The sequence below is a fragment of the Dicentrarchus labrax genome, unplaced genomic scaffold (genome assembly GCF_905237075.1).
Source record: "Dicentrarchus labrax unplaced genomic scaffold, dlabrax2021, whole genome shotgun sequence".
In the NCBI taxonomy this organism is placed as follows: domain Eukaryota; kingdom Metazoa; phylum Chordata; class Actinopteri; family Moronidae; genus Dicentrarchus; species Dicentrarchus labrax.
The window spans coordinates 10920868-10932686 of record NW_026136706.1 but is presented as its reverse complement, the minus strand read 5'-3'; the positions used below and the strand labels follow the sequence as shown (position 1 = coordinate 10932686).

The 11819-nt window shown below is 38.2% G+C and overlaps 1 protein-coding gene across 3 annotated transcripts in view; it reads left to right on the top strand.

Annotated features, from left to right (window-relative positions):
• Positions 1-740: 740 nt before the first annotated feature.
• Positions 741-11819, top strand: part of LOC127365700 (LIM and senescent cell antigen-like-containing domain protein 1) — a 30200-nt gene continuing 19121 nt past the window's right edge. Inside the window, exon 1 of one of the 3 annotated variants that reach the window (XM_051404079.1) lies at positions 741-968. In XM_051404079.1, the coding sequence (XP_051260039.1) occupies positions 940-968 (29 nt within the window). In that variant the 5' untranslated portion in view covers positions 741-939. Of the gene's footprint in view, positions 969-5498; positions 5625-8554; positions 8817-11819 lie in introns of those variants that run through there. The other 2 variants (XM_051404080.1, XM_051404078.1) reach the window with 2 other exon arrangements.

Here is an 11819-nt window from a genome sequence, read left to right as displayed (position 1 = left end):
TAAACATCAATTGAAGTAGTTTTGTAAAACTATTACCTATTGCATTATGTATCATGTAAATGAATGGTTCCCAACCTGGGGGTTGGGCTTTTAATTAAAGAGGTGTAAGAAAACTGAAAAAATGTACACAGTAGCCCTATATCTCAGCATTTTGTTCATTTTCGTGAAGAAAACTAAATGAAATTGTTATTTTAACCTTGTTAAGTTTAACTTTGAAAAGTCACAAACAATATTCACAGAGGCTTCACTCTGATAAACAGCCTCCTTCTGCATTAGAAAAGTACGAAGGTAAAACACTGAATGTGTCAAAAAAAAGATTGTTGGAAATAACATTTAAAAAAAAAAAAACATAATACAGACAGAACTGTATAAAAGTTTCCTAAAATGTCAGCGAAACTTCCTGAAATATCCATAAAATATGTCACTTAGTCAGGGCTCATCACTTTACTCAATGATATAAAAAATATTAATAAGTGTATATGTTTCTATTATTTTTATTTTGTTCAGATAAGATGAGACAAAATAGACTTTATTGATCCCACACTGGGGAAATTCACAGCTCCAGATAAGCAGATAAGAAAAAAACAAAAAAACACATTAAACAACTAAATAAAACAGAAAAATACAAGACATAAAGAAGAAACTTTTATTTACTTTGAAATAATGAACTTTGCGCCAACAATCAACGGAACGCGTTTACTTTGAAAGTGCCCAGCGGAAGTGCGCTCTGCCGTTGAGCGGCCGTTGACGGTTGGTGAGCTGAGGCGAGGCCCGTTGACGCCATTCTGCTCGCCGTGTGGAAACCGACGCCAACGTTCACCATCGTTACATCCCCGGGAACTGGTGAACCACATCTGGACGTCTGCTGCTGAAGGCAGAAAACACAAGGCTAGTCCGGGAGAGAAAGAGGGAGAGAGAGGGGGAGAGAAAGCGGGGAGGATGCTCGGTATTACGGAAATGACAAACGGGTGAGTAGATAACTTTAAAACTGTTTCCTTTTTAAAGAGAGTTTTTTTTTTTCTTGATAAAGTTGACAGTTTCTCGCTGGAAGAAAAAAAAAAAAAAAAAACCGCAGCCTCGGTTTGTTCCTTTCTCTCATGAGTTAAATCACTTATTTAAGTTAAATAACACATTTAAAATCTGCCTTTCATTTAGAAAACTTAGCGTTTGTACGTCGGACAAAAAGGCTTAAAGTACGTAAACTCGCTGTAGCTGATGTATTTTAATGTAAAGCTACAATCTGAACCTAAAGCTGCTCACTAGCGCCCTCTGCAGTGTTATTAGTGGAAGAAAATTACTATATTATATATTACTGCAGTGATTGAGTAAACTGACGACCCCTGACTGTGATATATTGGATGTATAGTTCATGTTATATTCAATGCATAACAATAACAGCACAGAACAACTGATAAACTGTACAATGAACCCAAATAGTGAGCAATACTTGCAGGAATTTGGTGTAAAATTGCCAGATTATTATTATTATTATTATTATTATTATTTGTTTCCCTGATCATTTTAGGGACCTTTTTTGTGCAATTCTGTGTCTGTATCATGTAGTTTATTTTTTAACAATCATACATACTTCATAGGTGTCTTTTCTTATTGTTGCATTATCTCTTTTCTAATGCAGTGTGAGGTTGTTTATCACAGAGCGAAGGCAAGGGTGATCAAAGTTTAGATCTTAAATCATTATCTGAACTTTAAAAATGAAAGAAATGCTGATATATAGGCCAGTGTGTGTATTTATTTATGTTTTCTTACACACCTTAAAATCAAGAAGGCTTTTTCTTAAGAGGATAGTGATTGTGCTGTTTATTGTTTGATGTAGACAGAAGTGAAACTGGTTGAACTGTTATAATGATTTGCAGACTGGAGTTTGGTTATTCATCCTGTCCGTTGATTTCGTATTGAAGGTTCATGTTTCCCAGAGCAGTGGCTCCCAGACTTTATCCTCAAGGGACCCCCTTTAATATTATTTAGTACACTGATGACCCCTGATTAAATGACATATGTGTTATGGATATTTAATAATATATTCAAAATCGTACGATGAACACAAATAGTGAATCAGTAACTGAAAATAAGTTTGTGTAAGATGAGTGATTTGGTTGAATTTTGAGCAGATTATTTAACTTTTTGTACAATTCTCTGTATCATTTTTAACAAGCACACAGACTTAATAGGCTTCTTTTGGGACAAATTCAGTGTTTTCTTGTCCCTGATGCTTGACCATTGTGCTATTAGACAATTTACTTTACTTTACGTTTACATTTCTTGACACAAGTGAACCAAATGCTGAGATATAGGCCTACTGTGTATATCTTTTAGGTTTCCTAGCATGCCTTAAAATCAGTCAGCCTGTGCTCACGAGGCTGATAAACAATATATGTCTTCAGACACGTCTGCAGGCAGCCTTGTCAGTGTGACTGCTGTGGAACGATGTTAGTGCTCCACCTTTTGGGAAGATGGTGCAAAAGATAGTTTTCAAGCTCTGTACTCTTGTGCATCCTGTAAACATAGGGCTGAATTTCCTATAAAAACATATAGACTCATCACTTTTTATTTGTTTTTATATCGGCCATCAGCAGCCCTACTCTCTAAATATTGTCTGTTTTTGTTTTGTTTAGTTTTTTTAAAATTAGAAGATTGTTAATAAATCCACGTGTATTCCAACATTATCTGTCACTTATATTGAATGATAACAATAGTAAATCTGCATTAGATGTCAGGAACTTCTCTGCATTTGTTGCATCATTAACCAGTATGCTAAGATAACTTCAGAACCAAGATAAATATATTTTCCTCTAATATTTGCTTTCTTGAAATTTCTTCCAACCAAAAGAAATCATTGCTTTAGTCCTTCATATACAATTCAAATAAAAACACAGTTTGATTTAGAAAAAATGCATTTGGTTTGGTGCAAAACAAGCTTTCATTTGTTGTTTGGCTACGAACAACAAAAAATACATAAAATGATGGTATAAAAGTATAGAAACAGCTGTTTTTTGTTACCTTTTTTGTTAACTATGATGTTATATATGGAAACATTAGTAGAATTATTACACTTTCTAGTTGTACTTGAGTGCAGCAGTCCCCTCCTATGAGATTACAATACCAGCTGTGGTTTGTTACCCCTGGTTTAGATAATACAAAGGCCAAAATAGCTTTAAAAATATTATTTTATATTATATTTATATATTTATGTAAACATACACACATTAGACAGAAGTGACAGATTACAGAATAGACCAGAGAAAGGCATTTTAAAAAAGGGAAAAGGACGTTCCTCCGTTTTTCTGCAGATCAACCTCCTCCCTGCACAGGAATGTCCACACAACATCACTGGACAGTAGTTATTGCTTTTTAAACCACTTCCTGACCATCCATTCCCCGGGGACTGCTATTCAGAGCAGTATATTTTCCACTAGTGTGAATGCTACTGTGTGCACTACCGATTTAATTACGGCCTGGGATGAATCTGGCTTTTATAAAAGCAACTCTGGACACTAAAAGCTGTGTGAGTCTTTTACAGTGAAGGCCTGAGGATTGCTGCATTCCCAACGCATTACATTTTTATCTGACTCCACACTGTTGATACAACTACAGCTTAGAAGAATGTCCCCGTCTCCAGTGTGAACTTGTCCTTGTTTGGAAGAGCGATGTGTGAGATTTGGACTGTGTGTGTACTAACTTTATGCGTGCGGTGTGTGTGTGAAGGCGTGTGAAGTGTTTATTGCAACTCACACATACTAAAGGATATTGATTCTACATTAACATGAAGTGTGGTGGCTTTGTGTGGTTTTATTGAAGGATTTGGATGTCTCATGGTCTTCAAGCTGCAGTAGGTAACTTTTATTAAAATAACTGAAACTTTAACTATATCCTGACAGTAGTACACGAGACGGACAATCTGTGATAGAAATCCCTCTGGCTCCTCCTAGTGCTCCTAATGGTATTTACAAGAATCCACCGTGTTAGAACAAAACAACCAATCAGAGCCGAGAAAGATAGTTTATTGTTTGGTCTCATTCCCAGGTGGTCAAATACAGACGCTATTGTCAGGGTATAGTGAAAGTTTCAGCAAATATTATAAGTTATTTTTAATAAAAGTTACGTACTGCAGCTTTAGTGCTCTGGAAGCATAATAAAGACCTACCATTGTCTTCACAGTGAAATGCCTTTATTGTGAGACAGACTCAGGAAGTCTTTTGTCTGTATCAACAGCAGATTTATACATCATCATGTGCTCACTGCAACAAATGAACAGAGCAGAACACGCTGCGATAAAGCTTTTTGAGTGATAGAAACAATGCTTTCGTTAATGATAAAAGAGGTCATATGCATAACTTTGTATCGTGTGTTAAATGAAATATTATTATGATTGTAAGTCATAAATCTGACTTTTTAGTCATTCTTATGAGATACTAAGCCGTAAAATTGACTTGCTATGTCAAAAACATGTACGTTAGGGGTTACATATGTGCTGTTTTCTTTCTACGAGTTGTTGCAGAGGATGGTTTTGTAGCGGGGGCACTGCTTGAAAGCTCTCAGTTGGCTGTTATGGCAATAAACTGGCGGTAACGGTCAACTTAACTGTGTGTGTGTGTTCTCCTTCATAGTACATAGTATGTGTGTGTTTAGTGCACCAGTGATAGACAACTGCCTGACCGATGCAGAAGGAAGTAAGTCGTCTAACGCTTACAGCAGTAGTTCTTCCATGGTAAAGTGTGTGTGTGTGTGTGTGTGTGTGTGTGTGTGTGTGTGTGTGTGTGTGTGTGTGTGTGTGTGTGTGTGTGTGTGTCAGTTTATTAATAGACAATTTCTAATGTTGTGATTCACACTTTCCTATCAATTCATTTTATATTTCAGTGTTAAATGTGGCCTTTTCTGTTGTTAAGTTAACGACACAGTTGGGAAACAGCTTTTTTTTCCTACTGTAACTTCAGTGAGACAGAGTTGTGTCACATATTTCAACATATTACACCCATGATGATTATGATGGATCATCCACACACCCAATGTAATGTACCAGTGACAGACAGTGTGGTCCATGGGTTTGACCTTTCACCTCCTCTCCACATGGCAGGTCTATGAGAACTACTTTATTATTAATTCAGTCTGGTCACTGAAGGCTCCCCTGCACCTCCTCACACCTTCTCAGTCCTTCCTCCTCTTCTCTGCACTAACTTTGATCTCCCTGAATCTCCTCCTCCTCCTCCTCACACCCCACCTCCACAGTCTGGCAGCCAAAACCTAAACCACTCAGAGAGCCTACAAGTGTGTGTGTGTGTGTGTGTGTGTGTGTGTGTGTGTGTGTGTGTGTGTGTGTGTGTGTGTGTGTGTGTGTGTGTGTGTGTGTGCTGGCTTTACATCCACCCATCTCTCACAAACACATACTGGCACATAGACAAAGTGGACACAAACATTCTCTCTCTCTCTCTCTCTCTCTCTCACACACTCACACACACACACACACACACACACACACACACCACAGCAAACAGGAAGTGATGTTGCCATGCAGACTGAGATAACAGCAGTAGGAGTGTTTGCAGTGACAGCAGAGAGACTTTACCAACCACTAAAATACCCACACCACAGTTTGACACGAAATATTGGTAAGATTAATCCATATTTCTGTTATAACCATTTGTAACGCGGCTCGGCTCCATCATTCGCTTCATGTTAGACGTGTACAATCAATATTAAAACAGTGTTTAGAGAGCTGTAAACACCTCAGTGTGCCTTTAGAAATAGGAAGTCAGTTTGATATCAGTGATGTAGTTGCATATGTCGTTGACTTGTTGCTCAGCGTTCAGACTGTTTTGTATTTGTTTGTTTGTATACTTCCTCATATGTGTGTGAGTGATACCAAGATTTCTGTTCATTTGAATTAACGATAAATAGGTCCTATGGAAAATAGGATCACTACAGCAGAGAAGCAAGATACATTTGTTAATTCAACTTAGAACAAAGTAAGAAATAATCAGTGTTTGAGGGTTGCAGCAAGTTGATAGAATAGCTGTTGTATCAGTGTTGTCCACAAGATGGCAGTACACTCATGTGGCAGAGAGGATTGGGTCTGTATTATTCTGGGGCTATAGGAAATGTCTGCTGTATTTTAGCTCTGTGTGTGTGTGTGTGTGTGTGTGTGTGAGAGAGTGATGAGTCAGTGTTACAGGGCAGCTCTCTCAGCACATTTATATGAGCACAAAACTTTAGCTGTGGGCAAGTTAAATCCAAAACACAGTGTGGTCGTAGCACCATCATTACTTACACATGGCATACACTTTACACTGTGTAAATCAGAGCAGGTGACCATACTCATTAAGATTTAAATTAGTGATGAGGAAACCAGCTCTGTGTTAGTGAGCCTAAACATTCGGCTCAGCAATAAAAGACTCTTCTGGCTGCCAGATGGCTCTTTATTTAGTATCACTTATGGCTTTTATAATTCAGCCAAATTATGCAATATTTTGAGCTATGATTGGTTTGTGTGAATAATTTTACATTATGCTCAGTATAAAAACCTTTTAAATAATGTAAAGACATCAGACACTATTACACGAGTGTATTGAACACAATATACAAAAGTCGCCTTGGGTCTTAATGTTATTACTAAAGTGAAACATTTCTGGATTGTATTTAACAAATTCGTTACAGAAGCACTAATTTAAAGTGTATGACAGTTAGGTCACCCATATTTTAATCCAGAGGGGAAATGCAAACATCCCAAATGGGCTGAATTGTAAGCGAGTTGAACTCTTGAGTATAACGGCTAAAAACTGTGATTCATCGTGAATGTTCTGGCGTACTCAGACATGTCAGCCAGTGCTACTGTGACCCTGTGGCATCTGCTCCAGGATGTGAAGCTGATATTGAAGTTCAACATTCACATTTTATGCTTTTCTGTGTGTGTGTGTGTGTGTGTGTGTGTGTGTGTCGAGCCCATGTGGAATGCTGAACAGGTCAAAGCAAGCTGCTGCTGAAGATGAATCTAGTGTGAACTGTTCAAGAGGCATGTATCTGTCTGTGCGTATTAGGGAGAGAGACAGGGTTTCTGTCAGGTGTTGGTCGTCATCCATTTAACAACATCAAACCTTCACACCGTTGTAATGTCTGTAATGACAGGCTGAATGGTGTACGTAGAAATGAACACAGTTTGCGTGTTCTGTTTCTGCTGCAGTCTGAGTTCTGTATACATCTGTTTCTTCTTTGGTTGCTTGTTGACATTGTTTATTTGGTTTCACGTCCTCTGACCAATCCGGTCCCTGCTTTAAAACGACGTTTTCTTGTTTTTAATCAAACATGTATGAGAGGCAACTTTCAGCTCTGTCTGAAAATGTTGCATCTGCTGTGTTTTCTGTCCGTTGGGGAGGATCTCTTGTTGTTCCCACATAACATTGTGATGAATAATTCATAGATTGACATTTTCCCTTTTTTCAATAGTTTGTTGTTTGTGCTGGGAAATAGTCTCACAGTTTACAGTGGGGGGAGTCAAATTGAAGAGCGGTGTATGCTTGAAACTTGAAAATATCACTTCATAATAGGTGGCATTGTTCAATATAGTGCAGCTTTACTCGGTCTGTATGTTCCCACCCTCATAAACAAGCTGCTGTTCAGATGACTGATTGGTGCATCAGGTTATTGTGTGCTCGATATGGATGTTGAAAGTTTTCCTGGAGGCAGAACTTCAACACAGTTTTTGAAATTGTGTGTTTTTTTTCATACCCCTTCTCATAAGTTTAAATGATGCTCACTATAAATAAGCTTGACTGCGTAAAGTTATTTTTTGTTCTGTTAAAATTGCCACATATTGTGTTGGAAACTGCAGTATAGGTTAATCTTAAGTCTTAAAGTTTAACTTGTAAAATGTCCTGTTGTAGTACATGTCTTTGCCACAACTCTGTCCCTCAACGTGAGGAATCTTTGCCCAAAATGTTATGTATAAATATTAATGATAGCCCAATTATCGCAACCAATATTCAGCATTTTTAGATTATCGGAATCTGTATTTTTTTGTATCCAATGGCCAATAAAATTGAATTAAAATGCAACTGCGTCTTTGTCTGTAGTCACCACTACGTTCATCGATCTCTAATAAATATAAGATATGAGTATATATATATTAAATTATAAATAAGGGTTTTAGCTTCAAACACCCGCTATCAGTCAGACCGTGCAGTTGACCTCATTAGGGTCATTGTTTGTGTGTGTGTGTGTGTGTGTGTGTGTGTGTGTGTGTGTGTGTGTGTGTGTGTGTGTGTGTGTGTGTAAAATGCTTTGTTTTTCCCTTCTGTCGTTAGTAAACAGAGGAATGAGCCAGAGAGAAGTAGGAGGTAAATAGAGTCAGTGGGGGTAAAGGCCAGAAAGGGCAATGCCTCTTCTTCTGGGACTCTTTCCTTTTTCTCTGAGGCATCTCTCCCTCTACCTGCTGCAGGCGGGGGAGGAGGAGGAGGAGGAGGAGCAAGAAGTATTTGATAGGTGTGCAGGCTGTGAAACCACCCCTCTGTATCTGTCCTTCCTTGAGGGTGTGAGCCCTGGAGGTGTGTCTGAGAGAGGGAACGAAAGCAGCACAGGACCTTTTTATTTGGCTCAAACATTAACACACTCACTTTCTTGAGAATATATTCATATTTCTGTGAGCTGAGTGTTCTCACCAGACGAGGGGTAGGAAGGAAGGAAGGGAGGGAGAGAGGCGAAGGGGAGATGAACTCTCTGAGGCTGAAAGAGTTGTCAAACTCAGACTTGTACAGACGAAGACAGGAGAGACCAGACAGCTATGGAAGTCTGGCAGGGGAAAGCCTCAGGTGAGTCTTTTAATCTTCTGTCAAATTATTGATGAGACTGCAAATGAGAAACGTCGATTCAGCACTATGATGATTTTTTATTAGAGCTGGTGTTTTACTCGAATTATATTATTGCGTCGCCTATATTCTGCCCGCCACCTGCACGTAAGTCGTTTTCAATTTGTACCCGACAGTGTAGACTTTTTTAAACTGCATAAAAGCAACAAATGGCTACAGATAGAAACTGTATGGTGTAATAAGGACCCACTTAAGAAAGAGATAACTATACTTGTAAAACATTTTTATGCCTGTCAAAATATCCTGCATCCCCACAGGCTGTGAATGAAACTGCTGAATTTTTTTATTTCTCAACAAATTGTTTGTTTTTCCTGACAAGTTAAATTTGTTATAGTAAGCTTTTTAAAGTAGGCTTAATCTTGTGCTATGATTGTTGACTTTGTAATGTGGTTCGCTGTCTGCTCTTGGGTTGGTTTTGTTTTCATTAGCCGGTTATCAGTTTTGTTATCATTAGCTGGAGGTGATCGACACTGTCTTGCATCATGTAATGATTCAGGGAGGGTTTGTTTGTGTTGCTACGCACGCAGTATCATTACCAAAGAACCTTTTTGAAGAAAAGTCCTTTTCTATGTGTCGTGTATTGACAAGGACAGATAAGGTGAGATGTGGTGGAGTATTTGATCAGTACATACTGCAGCTGATGGTTGAATTCCTCTGAGTCGTGTGACCAGCAGTGATAGACGACGTACAACGAGTGCAATATTGGGTTCACAATACGGTAACAAAAAATAGTTTGGGATGTTTTTTTTCTGTCTTTCACAAACACTTCAGTCTCTCTCTCTCTCTCTCTGTGTGTGTGTGTGTGTGTGTGTGTGTGTGTGTGTGTGTGTGTGTGTGTGTGTGTGTGTGTGTGTGTGTGTGTGTGTGTGTGATCCTGAAGTGATTAGAGGAATGTAGTAATGTGAGGAATGTGGAAAGAAAGAGGGAGCTCCCTCTTTAGAGGTGTCCCCATGTGAAACTACAAACACTTGGTTTCTTGCTTTGTAGCCTCGCTCATTCTCATGCAAAGCAAACGTTATTTAGTTAGTTAGTTTCTTTATATTGTTTTCACACCATGCACTTTATCTTCAACACAATCACTGCACTATGGAAATAAATAATGGAGAGAGGTCATCATATCTGACTGGGCATGTCACTGTGTTGAGCAAGCAAAGCACAAGACTCAGAAATGTATCACAAACTTCTTATCTGAGAATCACAGCTTAACTGCAGTAATTATACGTGCTAGTATACATACAGTAGTGCTGGAGGATTAATGCTTTCTGTAAGATTCTGACGGCAGTGTTTGTACGAGCCTGGAAACATGTCTGCATCAAACCAGGCATTTCTAATTTCTTTCTTTCAACATTAAGTTAATGGCAGTAAGTAAAGACAAGACTGCGTTAAACCACAGATAGAGCAGACGTGAGCAAAGAGAATATACAATCATTAGTTCCAGTTTGCTGTGTTGAACATTTTTTAGAAAAACACATAATGACAGTCAAACGTACATTCCTTCGACTGAAATGTTTTGCCATTTGCAGCACTGTGGGGTAATGTCACACCAGTACAAAATACAGAAGTGAAGAAGCTATTGTAGCCAGGAAAACTAGCAGGACATTTCTGCCAGGAGCTTCATGCTTTACCTAAAAACTCTAAAGCTATAACAGGTTTAATCAGGGCTTACCGTGAAAACAATTGTGGCACGAGATAAAAGCAGAAGTAGGTCCACAAAGCATCTCCTTTCTTCCGCACTTCCAAGCACCGTTATCATCTAGCGATCAGTGTCGCTGATCCAAAGTTAAACACACCATGGTTTCAAGTGTTTTGTAAGTAAACTTAATCATGTCCAACATGTTGAAGTGAATCATTTTCTTTAGCAACATTTCAGGTGTAGCAGCTTTAAGTAAGCCTGTAAATGAACCTGCTAGCCCCTTACTACCAATTACATTCGTAAAATAAGTGTTTTAAGTGTTTAAAATAATACATTTCTAGTTACTTTACAGTATTAAGTAGTAGCAGTAGAAAGTACATATTATGTGTTATTGTTACACTCCTTTAAGCTGTATGTGTTCCAGGTTGTCCTGTACAGTGAAGTGGAACTGGACCCTTGATAGTTCAGGTCAAAATGGGCGTCGGAACAAAAAGTGCAAAACAAAGGAAATGTTAGTCATGAATTATGTTTGCACAGTCACTGAATCAGTGTTTGTGTGTGTGTGTGTGTGTGTGTGTGTGTGTGTGTGTGTGTGTGTGTGTGTGTGTGTGTGTGTGTGTGTGTGTGTGTGTGTGTGGTGTGTGTTAGTGTGCAAACTCTCTGTGCCTTCCCAGCAGCCCTCATGTCTGTGTTGCCATGGTTGCTGTTGACACAGTGTGTGAGGGGCACTGTGTGTGTGTGTGTGTGTGTGTGTGTGTGTGTGTGTGTGTGTGTGTGAGAGAGAGAGAGTTGGGTGTGTTTGATTTGTTTCTCTGGCCTGAATCTGTTTGTGTTGCACCGGTTGAGAGTCAGGGTCTGAAAATGTTCAAATGTAATCTGCTGACACTGATCCATTCAGCCAACCTCAAGACAAAATGTATTTCATATACATTTAATTTAACTGCAGGATTGTCTGTTTATAATTTAAAGATTATGACAGAACAATTATCAGACTTATATCTTATTTATACATTTTGTATATTTTGGTAAACCACACTGAAATGAGGAATCCGGTATAAGATAATATTAATAATAATATTAATCTGAACAGGATACTTTTGGGTGTACAAAGACAGAAATAAGTACAGATAAGTAGATGATATATTTATATTTTATAGCCTTATCCATCCTTAAAAATATATATATTAAGAAAATATATCATTAGTAGAGTTTTAAGTGGGAAACTAAGAATTCAAAGACAACTTAATCAGGTACAACACTTTTGGCCTCTCTGTAAAAATCTTTTTTTTCTTATCTTATTCTAAATTTGAAGC